Source organism: Spea bombifrons, chromosome 4 (assembly GCF_027358695.1).
Source record: "Spea bombifrons isolate aSpeBom1 chromosome 4, aSpeBom1.2.pri, whole genome shotgun sequence".
Classification (NCBI taxonomy): domain Eukaryota; kingdom Metazoa; phylum Chordata; class Amphibia; order Anura; family Pelobatidae; genus Spea; species Spea bombifrons.
The window spans coordinates 27,651,644-27,674,553 of NC_071090.1; the positions used below are offsets into that span (position 1 = coordinate 27,651,644).

The window sequence follows — 22,910 nt, forward strand, 5'->3', positions numbered from 1 at the left end:
AAACCCACGATTGACGCAAAATGAATAAATAAAGGGTATGGTGGGCTGCTCTATATAAGTCTAACACATTTCAAAAGGAACACTTAAATTAAACAAATTTTAACATTTTAGCCTTCTGAGCCCGATACGTCAGCAGACTCATAAAAAGGGTTAAACAGATGGAAAGAAAAACAAAAAGAAAAAAAAACGACCTTACATTTAATGAAATTGACAGGGTTGTTTTTATATTTTACCTTCTGGTGTATATAAAATGGTAGTAATTAAAGGCTATGAATAAATAGCATTTTAATTTGACAATCATCCTATACATCACACAATGGAAATACCAGTGTGTTATTTCTAAGATTAAGTGTTTTTTTAACTCCTTACTGCATCAGAAAATGCAGCATTAGGACTTGTTATTCTCCAATGTATAATGATTGTTGGCGTCCCTGGGCCTTTGCTTTATTATATGGCCTTATCCCAATACAGGGAAGGCCGTATCGGTAAACGTAGGTGCACAAAACTTTAATTCTATACATTAAAAATAAAAAAAGGCCAACAAGTTAAATGATCAGAATTTCTGTATGTGATAGGACTCATCAGGCTTCTATTTAGCTAGAAACATTTAACCTCTCTTTACCGGTCAGGTAAATTTACCCGATGAGTGGATTTACAAGGCAACTTCCCAGCCCTGTCTGTATGTATTTATATAATATGAATGCAATTTTAGTCTAAAATTAAATGATCATTCCTTCACTTGCATTATTGTTCTAAAACCCAAAAATCACAACACTGCGGGGCATACGCTAAACTGTAGGTTTCTTCAGTGATCTGGGTCATGCATTATGGAGCCGTTAAAGCAGAGGGGTCAGTTTTAAGAGAAATTGCCAATCTGATTATGCAGTTGAGTGGGGGGGAGAACATAATATGTAAGGGAATGAAGGGCTGGCATTCCATTAGCTACATTGTTATGCCAACCTCATTCTGTAACCCGCTCATGTGCCCCTTGCATACGCAGCCCCTAAGACTGGGAAGCATGACGTTTCACATCACTGTTTAGTTAAGCAGCAATTCCTTTTGGCACAATACAGTTCAGATTATACAGATGTGCAAAGAACCAACACTGTAAAATGGAATACTCTCATTCAACATAGCGCTGAAGGATGAGGAGCGGCTTTGAAAGCAGCACTACCTCATGAGTAGAAGGGGGTACAAGACCGTATGAATATATATATATATATATATATATCGTAGCAATATTTTTTCTTTTTAGAGAATATATAATTGTTAAATACTTTGTTACTTTGGGTGCAGATCAACACACATTGAGCAGCCCCAATAAATAACAGGTAGAGTAATTGTGTGACAATTACATTTGACGATAGTATGTTTACATTTTATCTTTACAATCTGCCATAAATAGGTAGGTACTAAAGTGTGGAATATAAATCTCCATATCATCAGAATAAACACTACAAAACACTCACATCATAGGTTTACTTTAAGGGAAATATAGTATTGAGCCAAAAGAAACCTGTGTGCGGTTTAAGAAATCGTGGATTGTGATTTGACTGGTAACAAACTTTACGGCAGATATAGCAGAAGTGTGTAAAGGGTACAAAAATAAAAAAAAATTCTGCTACAGTCAATATCAGATTAGTACAATTAATACAGCGATAGCCAGGAATATCATAGCCAGGTCCTAATGAATCGTCCAGTTACATGCAAGATAGTGGGATAAGGCAAACCATACACTGCTGTAGTGATAGCATGGAGCAGAAGAAACCATCGACAATGTCCTTCAAGCATCAAGATGCACCTTCAGTAATGAATGGATTACGGGCGATTTAGACTTCGTTAAACCATACAACAGGTACTGCATTATAACGCTGAGAAAAAGACTTGCACACCCACCGCAATGTATGAGGAAACCAGTAACGATAGTACAACAATGCAGACAGTGGAGCGCGCCCATCACCAGGTGGTCCCATTCAACCATGTAGGACTGCTTAAACGATTGTGCCACAGCTACCACGTTTCAGTTGGGGGAAACCTATACAGCCTTCAAGGATACTGAAAGCAACAATCGGGTTAATACGATGTTTCCAAACCAGCCGTTAACCAAGTTTGCTAATCGGATTATTCAAAGCTCAGATGATAGATTGCATAGCTCAAAATAGGGAGAGACAGAAGAGTGCAAAGCAATGCATCAGGAAAACACATTCACCCCTTCCTATGCTGCTCAAATGTTCAACGACTTGACCTGGAAGTATTCGCCCCTAGCTACAAAATACGAGACAGCCACTTGATTTTATAATAAAATTAGGCCGTGGCAATACTGCTTTGCTTAGATGAGACTAAGGGCTCATCCTGTACACAAGCAAAACTATACTATATACGTAAATGGCAAACATGATTTAATTGGAAAATCACAAGATACACAGAGAATATGCATTGTATTTTCTGTCATTTTTGGTGCGAGGATTTGGAATATTCTCTAATAACAGAACAAGGTGTCAAGTATCTGCAGTTTTGTTTGGCATAGATAACGGAAAACAGCTAACCGCTCAAAAAACACACTAAACCAGTCTCAGAATTAGGATTTAGGGTGAAAATTGTGGTACTGCTTACGCAAGCTACCACATAATCACATAGGATGTAAGCAGGAATATTCTGCTAAACAAAAACAGGGTGGAGGGCGACACAATATTTCCTGATGTTAATACACAGAGGGATAGTGCGTTTAAGACTAAAAACACAAGCGGGTAACACCATGTGGAGTCTTCGTTATAAAGTAGATTTCCAAGGTGAACTGCTAAACGTGGAAGACGCCACTACTTTCCCTGGTGACTGCGCCATATTCAGCAACCTGCTCGGATCACCTTTATAGATGGAGCAAGGAGGGATACCAATGTGCTGCTCATCGATAAAACACTGAAGACATTTTCAAAAGGACACGCCATTAAAAACGGCAGTTGTGCAAAACACGTATACCAACACGCAGGTGGAATCCCCAAGGAGTTACTCAGTGGCACTCACACGTTTCACAGGATATACCCTTCTAGGCCATAGATATTTCACAACACAAAACACTCATTTCTGGATGATCAACTGACCAGTGTTTTTACTTGAAATCAATGGGAGGAAAAGAAACCATACCCTGTTTAGCCCAAGTCAACATTACATTTCATGCAAGCCTTGTAATCCTATGATTGTTAAAATCGTATTGGCGACCGCCAGGCTTCAGCAGCTGCCAAGGATCCTGTAACCAGCAGTTCAACAAAAAGCTGAACTTGATCTTGGATTCCCCCTGCTTTAAATAGTGTTTTATTATGTGGTTGAATCTGCTCTGAAAATACCATACCTAGTTACAATAATACATTTCCATATATATATATATAATCTTTACAATTTCTTCTTGCTTATGATATTTTATACATAGAAGTATACCTTTTGGGTTTCCTGTTCTATCTTCTCTTTCGCTCGAAGTGATAAACTGTAGACATTTGTGAACACCTGAAATTCTATCTTCTGTATGTTGTGTATTAATAAGTCCCTATCACTACATGTTAAAATGCACGGAGCTTTCATCAGGTCTAACGGACAGTACGAAAGAACAAAGCCCACAAACCATAAAAACATGAAATGCATAAGTTCATCATATAAAGTACTTGGAAGGCAAAAAGTGTAGGAGAAATCAAAAAAAGAAACGTCACCCCTGAAAGCACTGAGCTTTTTTGTTTTTGGAGTTACCATTTAAATGGATCAGACAGTCCAATCCTTAATGTACAAAAAAAAGTCATTTTTGTTAATGCACTAAATGTAGACATCTCCTACATTGGCTTGGGATGAAAAATACTTTCCCTTGACTGATTTAATAGGCTTAATAAAATAAATAGTTTAAAAACTTTATATCAGGAACATCGATTCATCTTGTAAAAGAGAGGTGGGAGAGATCATTTATAATGCTACTTTGAAAAATATTTTTAAATATTTCCTTTAAATAAAAATTGAAAAAAAACTCAACATGTCCTTTAAAAAGATAATTAGGGAGTTTTTATGAATATGGCTGCAACAAAGATGTGGAAAAACAGTTTGTCCCTTGTGACAGCCATTCTGCTAGGGCAGTCTTCCTTCTCAACAAAAACACAGTGTTCTGGAGAAAATTAGAGGCAGCGAGGAGAATTCCTGTTCCGGTTGTTCGGGTCCTTAATGTTTCAACTTGGCATCCAGGCGTAGCCAATGCAGGCCTTGACGGGTATAGCGTACCAGTTCTGTCATGGTGCTTGTGTTAAAGATCAGGGGGCCCATAACTTTATCCAGTTCAGTAAAAAAATCTACAAAAAAAGGAGGAGAACAAAATCCACAAAAATTAATTTAATCATATGAATGGCAATAGAATTAGCAGATGTGTGGCTTCAACCAAATCCAACATTTTACAGTTCCGTAGGGAAACAATATAACATTATGGGAGGAATTGGATCAGGCAGCTTTGAAAGACTGGGGTAAAGAATCAAAAAAGTACAAGGAGATCCATTATGAGGATTTAAACTAAATATCTCAAAAACATTACAACTGAGAAACATAAATCCCCAAGCGATGGGTAGTTTTGATAATTCAGGTGAAACCGTTTCACTCTAAAAGGATAATTAAAACGTCAAGAAACCCTACCACTTTGCTCTTTGCAGAGCTGTTCAGCTTGGTCCCAAATTTCAGTGGCATACAGAAAGTTGGAGGTGACTTGGACGTAGCTGGCAGCCATCTGGTGGATCCTCTGTGGAATCGTCACTGAAGTTGTCCCCCCTGTGGAACTGGGCACGCTGGAGGGATAGCTATTCGAATTGCCCGGTGACAGCTTCGGAGACACCGGGGAAGGCATACTAACAGATTTGCTGTTCAAAGGTGAAAGACATCAATAAGGCGTCAAGTCATTTCAAGGCAGCATGGTATGAAAGCATATTTCTGATTTAAATATAACTTCTTGGCACGCTTGAGAAAGATTCTTGAGTTTATTTAAGGCTTAAAACCCTTGCCCAATGTAAATGGTTTCCACCCATTCCCAAAAAATACAGGAATTTAGGAAATATTAAATTGTGGAGCTATGTTCATCTGCTTTGGCAGATGTCGTCTTTAGCTGAATGCTTATTAGTCCAACACAGAAAAAGATAGAAAGTTACATAAGCTTTCGGGACCTCACGTTGAAATAAACGGACTATTCTCTTGGGCCACTAAGGCGTTATTCATTTGTGTTTTAGCACATTCTAAGCTGGTGTAGCTTTTTAGACACACAGCTCACAATACTACCTAAATCATTTATAAAGTTCTACAAACAGGAATACACATAATATGCAATATTAGTTACCTTCCCATCCCAGGTGATGGAGCTTGGGAATTGCTATATGAATTCTGGAAGGAACAGAAAAATAATTTTTATTAGTATTTGCTCAACTGCATAGATGACCTTTACGTATTTTTGAATGGATAGCATGTTTGCACACATTCATGTCCATAAAGAGTAAAAAGTAGTATAGCCCCCCCCAGTAATATTCATAGGGAAAGTACAGGGAATCACCAGGACCTCAGATCGGTAATGCTCATTAAGTCAAACAGATTCTAATACAGCCAGGGACCATAAAGCCAGCAACTACAAACATTTAGTAGATTTCGATTTTCTAACTTTCCGTACAAGCAAAGTACTTACTTTTAGGTGTTCAGTTAACGTCTTTGAGTATTTTAAAGCGCTCTCTTTTTTCAATTTAAACAACCTCAGGTACAGCAAAGACTGACAACGAAGGCTGAGGGGACAAAAAAAACAAAACTATTAGCAGACTGATAATTTGTTGATCTGAAGACACCCCTGAAGCTACTGTATACCGGGTCCTGCCCTGAATGGTTGTCTGCTTATCTATTGAGTTAAACTTATTGATAAAAGGGACAGTGCTTATATGCTTCAACTCCCTGTATGCTTATCTCTCAGCAAACCCTATCTCCTAACAGAGAATCCCCAGGCATCCTGCGCACATATTTACAAACCATATATTTACAAACGTGAGGTTTAAGATAAGATTTGCCCATTTACGATAAACTCATTTGGCATCTCAGCAACTGTGTATCACCAAGGGATGCCGTGTGTGTCTCTCGTTTACCACCATTTAACAAGGAATACAGAATCAGTAGGAAAACACAATCAGTTGCTGGCATTGAGAAGCACGAGAATTCACAGTCAAAACTGTCAAGTACAAGTGATCGGCTACAGTCACTACATACGTAGAGTCCATAAAACCCATGACAGGAAGGAGCCAGACCACACATACCAAAGCACGCCGAGCCTTTTATCTGCTGATGTCGCATCGGGAGCCGCAGAGCTCTTTAATTTCATAGTATACCTACAAAAGATAAAAACTCTTGTTAAAGCCAGAGACATTTTTTGAAACTCTTAATTAGCAGCTCAACTTAGACGGCTCAATGACAGCCTTCAACTTTTACGTTCAAATGACATCTAGATTTTAGTTATTAAAAGCCATCAGTACAAAACTACCCTAAAATAAAATTGAGCATTTAGTACAGACATGGTGCAAGGAAGAAAAGGCACGACTGAAACAAATACTTGGATTCGCCAAAATATGTCTTGCCTTACTTATGAGAATTATTATATATACATCCAAAACATGCATATACACTGGCTTAATAGTGAGTTTAAAATTCTTTATAATGTACAGTATATTAAAGGCTAGTTTAGTTTGTTTTAATTTCTTTAGCAGATCCATAAAGCTATGGGTTAATGAGCGTAGTCATTACCAGCATAGTAGGGCGTTCATGTTAACAGTTGCTCGTCTACACATAAAACAGAGCCCATCGTTAAAGGTTGGTCAAAAGGATAGAAAGGCCTAAAGCACCTACTTTATTAACTCCACCGTTTCAGAATACATTGGGAACGGAGACTTGGACTCTTGAACGCTCTTTTCTAAAGCATTGCCACACTCTATGAAAGATACCACAGCATCAAGGTAGTAGACGGCTTTTTCAAATCTGTCAGACTATTCAGGAGAAGGAAAAACAAAAAAAAGAAAAAAGTGAACACACAACATCTGCACAAGTCTAAAAACCACAAAAAGGTACCCAACATGAAAACCAGTTCTGGAGACAATTCCTTACCAAAGCATCAGCGTTATGTTTCAGTTTCTTTGCTTCTTGCAGGTAATGATCAGCTGAATGGGTTCTGGAAGGACAGCAAAAGAAAAAGAAAATCAGACGGTAAATTCAAAGGAATAAAACACACACAGAAATCTTGATTGACAATTTACTACAAAAGTATGTTAGAAATGTGCAAAAAAATTGTAAGGTGGCTAATGAAAAAGAGAACTAAACTGCGCAAATCTGACAAATTCACATGGTCACGGATTTGTGCAAGGGGTCAGTTGATATTCTGTTACAAAGTACATTAGCCTTTGAAACCTTCACAGTTTAACTTGAAAGACTGCAATCTGATCTCTACCCCTCTGCATGGATCCAAAAAAAAAAAAACCACAAGAAAACAAATTCACTTAATTGGACATCACCCATCCATATGGTTAGACCGTGGACATTCTTACCAGCTGTTCACCTACATTCCCCGTTATTCTCAAACTTCCGGAGAACAAGTCTTAACGGCATGAGATCTACATCAGTAACATGAAATATGTAGAAACTGCAAGCCTTCATATAAACCACGTCTCACCTGTCTTCAAAAGTCAGCTTGGCTCTCCGGCATTTGTTATCAATCGGTGGTATGAAGGCAACAGAATTTGTATTACTTGAGGGTTTCTCCTGAAAAAAGGACAAATAAATGTTAACAAAATTTAAAGAACACTCTGAACAAACATCAAGCTAAGGTGTCTGAAATATAAGCCCTTACGAAGAGAACTTGACTTTGAGATCACATTTTAATTAAATGAGAGCATCAAAGCAATGTGTCAAATAACACAGTATCAAATAACAAAAATAAAAACACTAGTAGCTATATTCAGCCTGCCATAGTTTAAATGGGAACTCTGCCTTGCAAGAGGTTACTGTGGACATGTATCCTAGCCATAGAAGAAACTGGTGAAGCTCACATTGACCAATTCACAAATCGACAGCTGTCTGAATTTAATCTAATCCTGATCGTGTCCTTCTGTTGAAAAACATATTTATCATTATTGATGGAGGACTTAGTAACTGCACCTTTGATTCCTTTGAGCTGCTTGAGGACTTTCCTTCTGTCTTTCTTTGCTTGGAAGATGAATTATTTTTGGTGCTACTGTCCTTGGTGCTGCCGCTACTGCCCGATTTTATGGACGACTGACTGACTGTCCTTTTGCGAGGCGCGTGCTCCGTCTTGATATCTTTCTGCGGTGCAGAAGGGGCGGGTGATGGGAGCGGGTCCTTCTCTTTCACTGGGTTCAGTTTTGAAGACCTGTAGAGGGATTCAAATTTAAAAATGACTGGCTTCTTATCCAGAATTCAGACAGGAAAAGCAAAAAATCTGATAAAACAAAGTGATTTAGGTGCACTAAGGTTACAGGCTCAAAAGGCTAATCTACACAGCATCCAGTACTCACTCTCTGTTGGACGCTTTGTGGCTTGAAGTCTTTTCTTCCAGTTTTGGCTTCTTGCTTTCACTGCCCCTTGTCTCATCGTCATTCTGTAAAGCAAAGCCCCAATTATAACCAACAGTGCCGGCAATTCAAAGCATACAACTTGGTATATGCGGTTACTAAACAGGACTTTCCATTAAAACAAGTTCTACAAAATGAACACTGAATAATTTGAAGTCTTTGCATTTTAAGGCGTGGTGTACACAATATACAAAGCGTGCCAAACAGTGATGAGGAAAATAACCATTTTGTGTAAGAACGCTTAAAACACGTTCATTTGAAAAAGCCAAACATTTTCTGCCTGTGTGACAAGAAAACACATTAATGAACAGCTTAGCAAACTCTGATAATGGGTCGCTTTCACTCCAATCCATACAACACTTCACATTACTAGCTTATTACATCTTATACAGGGATTTTTAGAACAGGGCTGAAATGATCCTAACTGTAGTTACTGTTAGCAGATTTACTAAACTGCTTGGCTAACCCTGGCCTACATGGAAGATCAAATAAAATGTGTTTTCAGGTATTTTCCCCAACCAACCTTGTGCTTCCTCTTTCCCTTGCTGGAACTTTTTTCAGTCTGCTTCATGATTTCTTTAGGGTGCTTTTCTGGCGCACTCTTTTCAGCCTTCGGCTGTTCTGCTTCTTTGTAAGGCCTTCCCGGTATCCGGGCCAACAGGCTCAAGTCAATCTTTACAATAAGAGGGTACCTGTCCTCTGGTTCGCTAAGTGGAGACAGAAGCTCCTTCTCTTCCATAGGAGAGAACAATCGCTGTCGAAAAAAGCTATCATCCTCCTCTACGGAGGGCTTTGCGGGGGGAGTCCTATTGCTCTCGGAATATTTGGGGGTTTGGGAAGAAGGAGGAAGGCTCTCGTTTTCATCAGAGTCAGATGATGAGGTATCTGTGTCAACAAACTCTCTGGACTTCTGGGACGGTTTACTTGGAGGCCTACATTTTTTCCTCTCCGTTGCAGGACGAGGAGAGGACTTGGGTTCCTTCTTTATGTTTGGTTTTCGAGAGCCCTTGGTAGCAGCCTTATGTCTGTTAGGTGGCAGATTTGTAGTCATTTCTGCCGTCGTCACACTTTCTATTTTGAGTCCACCTCTGGGTGCTTCTACGGCTGCCTTTTCAGCCTTTTTGGGCTGTTTTTTGCCAATGGTCCTCCTCTGAGTGGCGTTCTCACTTTGAGCAGGAGACTTCTGTCTACCTCGGCTGCCCTCAGAGCCTTTCTGCGCCGTCTTGGAGTCTCTGACAGGGATTGATGCATTAGACTCCTTTGGCCCGCTTGCCTCCGAGTACCCAGCTCCTGATCCCTGTTCCTGGCTCTCCTTTTTGTATCCTTGGGATGATGCAATATTGCTTTCGACCGAAGACGCAGGAGACACTTTGTGTGGATTTACTTTATTCAACCAGTTATCCAGCTGCCACTTATTTGACGGAGGAGGCTCGGGCTAAATAAATAAATAAAACAAAATTAGAAGGTAACACATATTGGTCAGATATACAAAAAGGTATGAATAGACAAAGTTACAGAATTAATGACTTAACGGAATGACCAATATGTTGGGACTAAAGTTAGGAAGAACGATCCAACATATGTTCTGTAATACATTCTCAGAGCATTATTTATATGTATAAAAATAGAGCTTTGTGTAATCTTATCATGCAATCACTAGATCATAGCAAGAGAATACCAGTCTATAAAGTAAACACAAATTTGCCTTTTCTTCAAAATAATTTCAATAACGGAATAAATTATTTGTTAAACTTGATTGTTCTGAATCATTCTAGGCGAGATGATGGCCCCAATAAGTTAAGATTATATAATATACAAAAATACTACTAAAGAGCAAGGTCTGTTTTCTTAAACATTTCTTAATTTACTTAAACTGGACTTTTTGGGAGTTACGTAGGTCTTTAGACAAGTACAGTAGGAACTTAAAATTGAAATGATTAGAAACGGCTCTGGCACAACACTAACACTATCTAACCACAGCAGGAAAGAGATAGCACTGCTGGCCAACTGAACATAAAGGGAGCCCGAGTCTTCTGTATAAAGCTTTAACCCCTTCAGTCCATGGGGTTTTTGGTACCTCAAGTCCTGTAGCTATCTCAATTTTTACCTTATCACAAAAGGGTTTGGTAGTAGTGAAAGGGGGCAGGGGTTATACTTTTTACATGTAGAGACAGAGCAATATGGATAGAGATCTCTTCAGTGACATCACGAACATGTTCTGTATGCCAGTGCTGTCGCAATGACATCACTTAGCTCACTGTTTATTTTTTTCCCCAAATGTATTTTATTTAGTGATTTTTTTTTTCTAAATGAGTATTTTTTGTTGATCACTGATCATTGGAGATTGTTCTGTCCTCCGGTGACCTTCCGGTTGGCGCCAGCAGCGCCGTCTCCCGGAAGGGAATGCCAGATCGGGCTTCCTTATTTTCTATTGAAAACTATATACTTCATATTTTATAATTAGAATTTACAATCACCCGGGATAATGTAAGAAAGGTGCATGTTGTGACTAAAGCCAACAGGTTACCTCTGGTGAAGCGCTACGCGATGGTTCGTTGGCCTCACTGTCACTAGAACTGCTTTCACTCTCAGAATCTGATCCAGAGCTGCTTTCTGATCCACTATGGCTGCTTGAGTCATCTCTGGAATTCTCAGCTCCTTCACTGTTATGCTGTGAGGGCTCAGAATTACTAAAAGAACAAGGAGGGGAGAAGACAGGAGTGAAGATCAAAGCCGAGGCATTTAAACATTAATAATACTAAAAATAAAGCATGGAGGATATGGTACAGATGAATATCATTAACTGGATCTTCTAGAACTAAAACAAAAAAGGTAATTCTTATTGCTTTAAGATTAACCTTACTTAACCAAAAAGTATGGTAAGAATGCGTTAGAGCTACATAGATTTCATTGTGCGCTAATACTGTAGGAAAAAACACGACTAAAACAATTGAAAACATAGACATGCCCAAGCGTTCTTCCAAATTACACTTTGAAATACTCTAGAGAGATAAAATGGCATTAGAATTTAACCTGAGCAGATACACCGTGTTAGTTTAACGATAAACAGCCAGATTAAGGGCTAATCTTAATCTTCTTAATCTAATAGAGAATCCTTTCAGGTCACCAGTTTTGTTTTTTTCTCCAGTCCACTTGTCCCATTAAATAATTCGCCGTCTCGCAGTGACAAGTTTCATACCTGCGACTTGCTTTGAGACAACCGGTAACTTGTCTTACCCAACGGAATACCACAGCGGAGCGAGATCACAGCTACTAGTTTAAACACGCATGGCACTCGCACAGAACTAGCCGGCCTCTGACACAGGACCAAGGACTGACTTAAGGTCGCGGAAAAAATGGCACACTAGATGGGCCAAATGGTTCTTTCCTGCCATAAATTCTGGGTTTCTAATGTTACTAGCCACCCACAGCAGCGAGTTACTAAAACGGCTGCCCGGTGTGACTGAACACAATATTCCTTTTCTGTCACATCCCGGAGGTTACTCTATAATTATGACGAGCAGGGAGGGACTTCTATTACCTGCCAAACCTTAAAGGCAATGTGAGGTTATCGAGACAAGGGAAAAAAGCATAACTATATTTTCAGAAAATCTTTACAAGAAATGCTTAATAGTTCACCGCAGGTAGAATAACAGTGCCGACTAGATAGGCTTTTTGGTTTTAATCAGATATTAAGCCTTTTAAAGTTTACGTTTATATGCCGTTTCCACTGTGAACTACCATTTAGCTCAAGATGAATATGCATTAAATCAACAGCTTTTCATTACAGATGCAAAGCGGATTAAGAAACAATACGTTTAAGAAGTAGCTGTTTACAATTTGAGATCAAACCCACCTTCCTGGTGTATTCGTAGGTACAGTTTTGTCACATTCCTACAGAAAGAAGAATTGGAAGAAGTTATTCTCTGATAATGGGACATCAGCAACTACTGACATTCTACTTCCTTTACATTCATGTATTCACTCCTGCACGATGCATTTTAAATAAATAACCCAGGTAAAGGAACTGTTGGTCAAATCTACAACTTAGGGAAGATGTGTACTTTCAAGGTAATAATTGGACATATTTATGCACCGGTTAGCAATAATATTGCGAACCTCAATTGATTGACATCGTGCATTTATTTCATGCTAAGGCTGCAATAGCGAGATGTGGGAAGTACTGCACTGCAACACAAAACGGCTGAAAAGGCAGTTTGTATTATGTAGATCTAATCAGCTCCGAGAACACCAACGTCTTTGCTGAAAAGCCATTTGTGCATTGGAACCACCACCCAAAAAACTAAAGAAAACACTTTTCAACATTCAGGAAGCAAAAAAAAAATAAATAAGATCACCCATCATATTTTCCTGTGCCAGAAGATCACACAAAATTTTTTATGGTCTCGAATGACTTTACCTGATCTCCGTCACTATCTTCGCTGCTGCTTATTTTTAGGTCCTCTTTCAGCATACTACAAATAAAACAGGAAATTGAATCATCCATGTGTCAGGTCAGAAGAGTCTGTGAACTTATAGATTTACATCATGTACAGCAAGTGAGCGACCAACGCGGCAGACCGACCTGCTCCAATAAACAAAAGTCACGTGATTTTGCCGAGTTGACATATTGATCTCGGTTAAAACTTTACAATGCTGTAATAGGGTACTACAACACAGATATCTAGTATGAATGCTGTATTTAAATCAATACCAGGACAAAGGAGGGAGAATGGAGGATGACGCGGCATACGTGCAGATATACGGCAACAGCCGGTGCAGTTTGTAACAATAGTAAGCAAATGTGGTATTTTATGTTGTATAATAATGAGAACCAATCTACCAAAGTGCATCAGAAGACGTCAAGCTGGTTTGTAAAACATAATAGAATATTTTGCTGGCGCAGACTCGAGTGTCACTCAGCAGTTATCTGTAAGGTACGTCACCACGCTGGCAAACTCAGCCACTGTATCTAAATCTTGCCAAACACCAAGATAATTTACTGGTATGTGTGGCAAGTAGCCAAAAGTCAGCAGAAAAAGTCAGTATTTCACTCAACGTTATACATAAAAGTCAGGACTTTCTGAACATTATGAAATTTATAATGAGCCATAGGCAATGTGGCCAAAGGGCAGTCCTCCAGCTTTGGCTTAAACACCACAGATTTTTAGTTCAACATAAGCCATTTATTATCGTCTTTTACTTATATAGCGCCAACAATCTACGCAGAGCTTAGTACAATACATAAATTCAAGGTGTATGACAAAACTAGAATTGACAGACCAAGACAAACCGATACATTAGATGGAGAGAGCCCGGCTCGCAAACCGACAATCTTGAGGGACTGGGGTGACAAACATAAGGCACAGAGAACGGTGAGAGGTAGTGTGGTGGTTTAATGAGTGACAGGAAAGTTTTGGGAACTAATATGGCGCAGCTTGTCTGAAGAAGTGAGTTTTGAGACGTTGAGAGGGAGGGTGAATGCTGAAGGTTCGGTGGAAGTAGACTCCAGAGATAAGGCGCAGCCCGAGTGAAATCTTGTAGAGGGAAAGGAAGAGGTGATAAGTGAGGAGGAGAGCCTTAGCATTTGCTTTCGAGGGCAGAAATGTATGGAGGAGCAGTGTTATGGAGGGCCTTTTATGTTAGGATTTTAAATTTAATTCTAGAGGTAATAGGGAGCCAGTGGAGGGTTTCACAGAGTGGGGAAGCAGCAGAGGAGCGACATGCAAGGAAGATAAGCCTAGCAGCAGCATTTAGGACAGACTGCAGAGGAGAGAGTCGAGTGTCACAACCCTGGGTGGCAGAGATCCGTTTATTTTGTTTACTGTTATGTGGTTCCTGTTCTCCCCTCACCCCACCAGCATAACCACATCGGTAACACTGGAGTAGGTTTGCACATACCCTTTTGCCTGACCAGGTCCTGGCCATAATCCACTGGAGAAGTTTCTTGGCTAGGACCCGAGCATTTGCCCGCTGACTTTAACCCCTAATAATCTGGACACCACTGACCACACCAGAGCACTCTTTTGTAGAGTTAACCCACAGGTGGCGGGGGTACAGGCAAGGGGTGGTTCAGATAGGAAGCCTCCCATGGAACCCCAGTTTCTATTACTTCCAGGAGAACGGGGTTCAGCCGACACAGTCATGGAGCCCACGCCCGGCTGTATGGAGGTCTGTCCCGGGGAACCTTTAAACTGCTACCGCTCGGGGTCCCAACTGCGGATCATGTGGTGTTTTGGACAGAATACTCTAGAGACCCCGAGCTATCCATTGGTAGCCCGTGATCACTGCCGCTCCCTCTGAATCAGCCCGAAAACAGCGGTTTGGGGTTATACGGACATTGCTGGGCTCGGAGGCCCGAGTATGGCGCCAGGCTGTCTGGGCAGGGTATTGTTGTACTAATGTGATTATGTTCTTTCATTGTTAAAGTGGTGCACGAAAGGCTGTGTGTTTCCCAATAAAGTGTTATTGTTCACCTTGACATTAGTCTCGTCTAATGATCGAGGGACTGGCTATATCACTCAGTGTCCTTTTCAGTGCAATTACAGCACCGTATTTGGCTACGTCTCAGCGGGCTACGGTGTTATTACACAGAATACAGAGTCTGTTCCTGATCCCTTCCTTGCAGTACCGTCTAGCACTGGAAGCGGTTAACCCTTGCGGTTCCGGGAGGAAGCAAACAATAGCCGACGGGTGTACCCAGTTGGGTTACGGGGCGTCCCGTCACAGCGAGACAACGGAACGTTAAACAGAAGTGTTGCAGTAGTCAAGACGGGAAATAAGCTAATGTACAAGAGTTTTTGTGGATTCTTGATTGAGAATTGGTTGGATACAAGAGATGTTATTTTAGGTGCAAGCACCAGGATCTGGCAAGAGACTGAACGTGAGGGGTAAAGGAGAGGGGTTTGAGTCAAAGATGAACCCAAGGCACCGGGCCTGGTTAGTAGGAGAGATAGTCGTGTTAATGGGGATTCAGCGCTTAGCATCAATTGCCTTACACGGAAGTATTTATGTCACGTTGAAACCAATTTCTTGTCAAATGACATCATTTCATTAGGGGACAGGTTCACGCAGGTTTGTATCAGCACAAGATACACAAAACCAAGTACTGCACAATGGGCACAAACATCAAAAGCACAAAAAGTTTTATTACTTCAGTGGGCTTGTCTGCCTTATGATCGAAAAGACTTCTCTAAGAAACACTCAAGTGTTACACTTACGATTTTGGTAGATGACCATTAGTAGCTTTTGATGATGGATTTAGTCTTTCTGCAGATTAAAATAAAAAACAAACATACATAAGGGAACGTTACATTGAAATATGCATTTCAGTTAGCACACGATGTGTTCACCATTTACACACGCATCCCTGCATTTGCTAAATGTTGACAATGTCGTGCAAAGAAAGGAGTACAAATCAAAGGATGCTCAGGGGCTGTGCCAAGTCAGAATCAAGGTGTAAACTTTAAAAACTACAAGGATCTTGTTGACTAGGTCTTGGGTGGGGTAATACCCGCTTATATCTAGAACAGCACTGCTTAATAGATTATGGAGCAGTATTATGAAGTAAAGGCATTAGGTCCGTTATAGAACGGCTAATGTTACGGCAGAGGTATAAATCACAACACTGATGGACTGATTTTAACTAAAGCCATTAAAGCAAGTAGATACATTATGGCGCTCAGGATGCCTCTTCAGGGTTAAAGAAGAAAGGCTTATTTTACCTAACAGTCATCGTGACCTACAAAGCATTGTTATACAGCAAAAAGAGCTGTATAGCATGCTGACCCATGTGACCAAAACCAGTAACGCACCCCTGATTTACACCGGGTGATGTCCAGTCACAGGCAACGCAGAGAAACAATAACCCAATTGGGACTTTCATGTTCAGAAACAGTAGGGGATCTTTAGTTTATCTTTTAATGGGCCCATACACAACATTTCATTCTAAAGCTTTAATTTAGGATCTAAACAATGAGGGTCTGCAAAGCCAGATAGATGGAAAACAAGAAGCCCACTGATGGTAATGTGGCACCCTAAAACTGATCTTTTATTGTAATCCAAAATAAGTTAAACGATGTAATAGTCACCGAGACAAGAACTATTTGTGGAAGCAAACACTTGACTGTGCTTATTGAGTCGCCATTTATCAGAAACCTTTTAACAATTATAATAGTAACTAACCCGTCCCAAAACATAATCATGGTGGGTGGATGACTAACTCAGGTCTTATTGGGACTGCATAAAATGCAACCAAACTAGCTTATTTACAGTAGAAGCAGCAACATTTTGGTCGCCAATAAAATGAAAAACGACAAACGATGAAATGTCGTAACTAAATTGCGGTTTTTCATCATTCCTGTGAAGTAATTCCAGAGTTCCATTGTTTCACTGGCTGTGTCAGGAAATCAGAGCTACAAAAACCACACACTGTATGTTTGTTCAGTACTCACTTTGTTCACCGGTGGCAAAGCTAGCCTGCTGCGAATCCTAAAAAAAAAAAAATAAATAAAAAAAAAAAGATATACATGGTAAGTGTATAGAAATAAATACAAAGTAATGCAAGATTGCCCAAGGGGTGTGATAGTTCATCGGGGGAAAAAGTGGGCGTATAGCACTAATCGGCGCATACACGGCACAGCCTGGCATCGTCTTGCAAGCACAGGCAGACAGAAAGGAATCTGGTAATTATATCATTACCTTACAGCACAATTAATCCTTATGTCAGCACATAGGTGTATATAATATCCCCAGCAGCATTTTGTTTACAGTATGTGGCAACGTGTACTTTTTTTTTGGCGGATATGGCAGATGTTCTTCCAACATGTATGCTTTACAAAACTCATTCATTGTACCCAAAACCGCAGAGGTTGTAAATAAAAGTAATTTCCGCACACATACATTCAATGACAAGCCTCAGTTTCTGGTTAAACTCTTACACGCTACTTATGATGGGCACTCCATTCTTACTAGCTACCGAGACCCTTTTGCCATTCAATGCGTACCAACATTTTCTAGCGTGTGTACGGGTAGAAGGCATCATCGGGATGCAAAGTGCTACAAACCTTAGTAGGAAATGGAAATTTTGAGGGTTCAGTTTTGCACGGGGTGTGTATAGCAGTCAGAGGTGGAGGCCATGAATGGGTCATCTCCTGAAGACAGAAAATAAACATGTAATAACGATTGCCGTCATGATTGAAGTTAGATTTTATTTAGTATATAAAACTGTAAAATGTAGGATCTGGTAATAGCGACACTATAGCTTTAACATGCAGAAGTAGAGGCGGCCATTGCTGGTGGTCATGTGACATTTTGAGCCGATACTTTGTGGGAATGAGCAGACTTCATTAGCATTGCCATAGAATGTCAGACTAGTGGATTAGGGTCATTTTATTCTTTACTACTATACAGTATATCTGATATAACAAAGCTAGAACACGCACAGAAAGCATGAAAACTTAATGGAAAACGTAGACCTGTTTACAAAAACAATATTAGGCGCTAACAGGGAACTCACACCAAAGATACGGTGATTGCGCTAGATAAACGTATGTTTACTGCAAATGCACAGGATTAAAGCGTTTGAATTTATTGGCCAACAGCTGGATTTAGTCAGCTGGAACCTAAAGGCAAACCAGACTCTCTTACAAAAACGTAATGCTAAATTTGGTGGAACCCAATACCAAAGATAATTACAGGATTATTGCTGTCAAAATAGAAAATGTTAACTATTACACAGGACTTACCTTGAGGATTTCATCTACACAACTTACGTCACCAGAAGCAGATGCCTGAAAAAAACAAAACATTTATAAATATATATTTATGTCTGAGACGGACAGTTTTCACAAATTCCATATGGCTCAATGTAACTTAAGGAGGAGTCCGATTCAGCTCAGCTCTCGCTCCTTTTACACTTAATGAGCAAACGCTGGCTCGGCCAAATCTAAAAAGCTAAAGAACCTTACCGACTACACTTCAGTAAAAGAACAGAGTTGTACCATGAAACACTTGTGGGTTACATTAAGTGGCAACAAATAAACACACGCAAAAAAACATTACGAAATATGCAACAACTCCCCAGAGAATAAAGATTTGCCAAGAAGCAGTCAACATAAGCGATCATACTTTAAACACACGTAATCTGGGTACACAGCGAAGGATGGAGATTCATTTTATGTTAAGACAAAAATCAATAAACTCGACAAACTCTTCTAATGCCATCAGCCTAGTTACATTCCAACCCAGGCGACCGACAAAACACATAATAAAGAGACTGTCTGGCCTCCATAACCAAAGGATATTGCATCATATTAGCAAACAGGACCTGATCATGACAAGCGCAGTTTAATCTACGCTGAAACAGGGTAATGTTCGGAGGATGTTCCATACAATTTCATTTAATGGGCATAAAAAAAGGACACAGTTTAACTAAACGGCACAACGTATGCCAAAAAGTAGAGAGGAAGTTTGAGACTTATTATGAAGCATGTGCTCCTTTACAGCGCTTTCATTACATTAAGGACACTTATCCTTTTAATATTGGTTTTTCTCGGATGCCCATCATAATTTGCAGTTGTAGAGCACAGCAGGACTTTAAGTTACACAAACTTTCAGGTTTCTTTTGAGCAAGAAGAAACCAGATCTCAGATACAGAAAAAAAAATAAACACTTAAGACCCGTCTGGATTTTAGAACAAGCCCACAATGTGTAAGATATCCAGTTATACTATAATGTCTATTACTTTTCATATCAAAGAAGTTCTACACAACTTACATCCAGCGGCTGGGAGGGTATTTTCAGCTTCGTTAGGTGTGCTTTGCTATTCTGTTTCAGTTCACTCATGTTACTTCCTTGAGCCTGGCTGCTGTAGTGTTCAGAGGACAGTTTTAGCTCCATAGACTCTGGCCCATCCATGGGTCGTACATAAGCTGTAGGTTTCTGCAACATCGAATTAGACTTTGACATTAAGGACGGGGGAAAGGTTTGAGTAGAGTGCTGCCCGCTTGAGAAAGAAGGTGCTCGAGATGGAGAGTCCCAAGTAGCTTCTGGGTCCCTTGGGGATTTTGAACGGGGGCGTTCCTTGCTGTGGTGATCATTCCCGTGAGGGCGGGAATGACCAGAGGTTAATGCAGACTGTTTTCCTGGGCTGATTGAGCGGGATTTGGAGTGATCTGACCCGTGCTGCCCTTTTTTACGGCTGCTGCTGCTGTAGGACTCTCGATCGTGCCTCTGGCTGCTGCTACTACCGCTGCTTCTACTGTGTCCTCCTTGTGAGCTGGATGAGGATCGTTTCTGAGACTGGGAAGAAGTACTGGGGGCCGGGCCCACAGGAGTCCATTTATTGCTCTGATGAGAGCTGCTGTGTCTCTGATCACCAAAGAAGCCCTGTCCAGATTTATCATCTGGTGGTGGAACTGTTGGCTTTGGAATTCCAACGATCAAAGGACGGTCACTTATCATTTCCTTCATCTCATCGTAATTTCCCAGCATGCTCTGGATGCGATTTGATAATTTATCTTCCTTGCTAGTCTAATAAAAAAATATAAAAAAATAAATAAAAGATTAGAATTCAACACAAACAAAAATCTAAAGTTTTCATGGGCCAAAACAATAAAACTGGTCCTTGTTTACCGGTCAAGGCAGCTACTCAAAGTTATGTGAACACATTTGCTTCTAATTCCAAATTCACACCCTCTTGAAATGACCAAGCTGAATAAGCAATGCTATCTGTAGGTTTATGCCTGGCAATCACACACTCACCTCTGGTTTTCCCACAAAGGACCACTCTACAACCAACATTTTGCAATGACGTACAAGAGATTTATTATTGAGCAGAGATATTGAACAAACATACTGGACAATGCACATATCCCACGGGTTAATTCATATTGAATTTGCTATAGATATCTGCCATTATAATACGAAGAAGGCTACTTAAAAGTAAACAATTATAAAAGGATCTACCTACTCGCACTTGGAAGGGATGAGAACGGACAAAACAACAAAGCCTCAAAGTTTGTTTCTATCAAAAGTAAGGTCTATCAGATCACTTAGGAGTCACGTAGTTTGTGGGAGCAGGTCACCTGAATCAAGAATACCATAAAAATTGTACACTTGTGCCTCAGTGTTACGTTTTAATGTTAGTTGGATTTAACTTGTGGACAATCTAAGTGCAACATTATAATATAAACCAGGGCTTGACAAATCCCTGGCGCCAGGTTGCGACCGGCCCACCGGGTGGGCTGACAGATGAATGTTCATGTAGTGCGGCCACGAGGCGAGGTGGTAAGACCGCTGTGTGTGCACGCCGGCTGCTTTAATGTGTTTAGGCGGCCGGCTTGCACACACGGTGCTGCTAAGTGGCAGTGCCTCAGTGAGGCTCTTCGTTCCGCCCCTTTCAAGACATGACGCTCAAGGGGGCGGGGCTCACAGAAGAGTACCTTGTGACGGGGAGAGGATCGTCACATCGGAGGAGAGCAGGGGAAAAAGAAAAGCCAAAATGTACGTTTTTTTTTAAAAACAGGGGTTCGAGGAAAGTGGACCTATATTTAAGGGAAAGGGGGGGAATTTCCATGGGACATCATTAAAACTTTAATACAAAAGGGGGATGGCTGGGTTTTGAAATTACAAAATCTATATAAACAGGGGTGTGTGTGGCTGGGGCTAATACACATGGTGGTGGGGGCATCAATAGACAAAAGGGTGTTTGGGCATCACATTAACCACTATAAAAGGGGTGGGGGGCTCAATATACAAGGGAGCAGTGTTGGCTGGAGGAAACACAAATCAATGCACATGGAAGTGGTGGCATAAATGCACAAAAAGGGGGCAATACAGAAAGTTGTGAGGCAGAAGACATTAACCAATACTAAAGTGGGGCCTGGCTGGGGCATTAATACACAAGGGGCAAAAAAATAAAAGGGGGTGTTAATGACAAAGCAGCGTAGAAAATAAATTTTTTATGCTTCGTAGTGGCTTAGCCTGTCCTGATGTGGTTGTCGGTGTGGCAGAGCCTGTCCTGGTGTGTGTTTGGGTGTCGGTTTGGCAGCAAAAAAAAGCCACATGAAAAACACTAATATATCAAAAATTTGGTGTGTCACAAATTATCTGCATAACTGAAATGCCCATGACGTTTGGTTCTAGTCTTTTTTACGTGTAAATTTAAGATCTGTTATTTTTGTCGTTGAAAATAAAAAACTGTTTGGAAAAAAAAAAAAAAAAAGAAAAATGGCTCCTAACTTTTTTAGTTGGCTTCTAGATTCAAAACAAATTTGTCAAGCCCTGATATAAACATACATTTAATAAAAGCCAGCTGAACCTGTTTTTCGTGGTAATAGAATTCCAGTAACTAGAATTTTACAAATCAAATTTGGAGCAAAAACTACAAGTCAGGGCTTGTTGGTTAAGTCTAAAGTGTACATACATTAAAAATATCCCGGAGACAGCTGGATCAAGAACATTAATACACTTCATATACTTTTTATGTACACTAATATATACAGTTTCTAGAAAGTAAATATAACTGTGTATAGCACATTTTAAGTCACATAATAAATGTGGGGTCCCTTTAATGTAGAACGGATTCTGGAGAACCCTCACCAACCAGCTAAATGCTGCGCAGGAGATGTGTTCAGCATGGAATATGCTCACCTCCAGCCATCTCCAGCATTGGCCTGTGGGGGGGGGGGGATTTCGGAACGCTGCGGGTGCATGTGTGAAAGTTGGATAACGTAGGAGGAAGGCAGCTGCTGCCGCTACCGTGTCAGGCAAGCACTTTTTTGGAAGAATGCTTATTAAAAGTATTAACAGAGTACATTAACAAGCATTCTTCTATAGTGTGGGTGTCAGGGATATTTGACTATCCTTTTAATATACAGAGGAAAATTGAGTCTCACAAGCAAGGAATCGTTACAAAGAGATAATTATTTACAGCCCCTAAATCTATGCTACTCAAAACGGTGTCACACATTCGTCTGTCATTTCACATCCAAACAAGCAAAGAACGGGGGAAAAAAAAAAGACAGGGTTATGCATAACTAGGTGCTCAAGCACAAATTCAGAAAAGTGGTCTTCTCCCCACAGCAGCCAAAGGAATCTGCCAATTGACATCCTATTGTCAGCCAAGGTGATAGACAAGGTGATTTTACACAACACCTTTTTTCATAAGCTATTACAGCAAATTACTGCAAAGATATTTAGTAGCAAAGAGAAAGCGATGAAAGTCTGGTATAGCTGTATATTGAAGTATAGGTTAAGGATGCTGCTTATCCTTCAGACAATTGGGTCTGT

The 22,910-nt window shown here is 40.2% G+C and overlaps 1 protein-coding gene across 4 annotated transcripts in view; it reads right to left on the reverse strand.

The window, feature by feature from the left end:
* Positions 1 to 3,393: 3,393 nt before the first annotated feature.
* The window catches only part of AFF4 (ALF transcription elongation factor 4), a 37,077-nt gene continuing 17,560 nt past the window's right edge, over positions 3,394 to 22,910 (reverse strand). For all 4 annotated transcript variants that reach the window (XM_053463323.1, XM_053463321.1, XM_053463322.1 and 1 more), the window contains exons 4-22: positions 19,395 to 20,150; positions 18,365 to 18,409; positions 17,684 to 17,770; positions 17,072 to 17,108; positions 15,839 to 15,887; positions 13,039 to 13,093; positions 12,475 to 12,512; positions 11,146 to 11,308; positions 9,142 to 10,053; positions 8,562 to 8,644; positions 8,185 to 8,416; positions 7,700 to 7,788; positions 7,138 to 7,201; positions 6,883 to 7,019; positions 6,297 to 6,368; positions 5,684 to 5,777; positions 5,345 to 5,388; positions 4,654 to 4,874; positions 3,394 to 4,319 (exon numbers count right to left, since the gene is read on the reverse strand). In XM_053463323.1, coding sequence (XP_053319298.1) covers positions 4,192 to 4,319; positions 4,654 to 4,874; positions 5,345 to 5,388; positions 5,684 to 5,777; positions 6,297 to 6,368; positions 6,883 to 7,019; positions 7,138 to 7,201; positions 7,700 to 7,788; positions 8,185 to 8,416; positions 8,562 to 8,644; positions 9,142 to 10,053; positions 11,146 to 11,308; positions 12,475 to 12,512; positions 13,039 to 13,093; positions 15,839 to 15,887; positions 17,072 to 17,108; positions 17,684 to 17,770; positions 18,365 to 18,409; positions 19,395 to 20,150 — 3,306 coding nt within the window. In that variant the 3' untranslated portion in view covers positions 3,394 to 4,191. The remainder of the gene's footprint in view (positions 4,320 to 4,653; positions 4,875 to 5,344; positions 5,389 to 5,683; positions 5,778 to 6,296; positions 6,369 to 6,882; positions 7,020 to 7,137; positions 7,202 to 7,699; positions 7,789 to 8,184; positions 8,417 to 8,561; positions 8,645 to 9,141; positions 10,054 to 11,145; positions 11,309 to 12,474; positions 12,513 to 13,038; positions 13,094 to 15,838; positions 15,888 to 17,071; positions 17,109 to 17,683; positions 17,771 to 18,364; positions 18,410 to 19,394; positions 20,151 to 22,910) is intronic.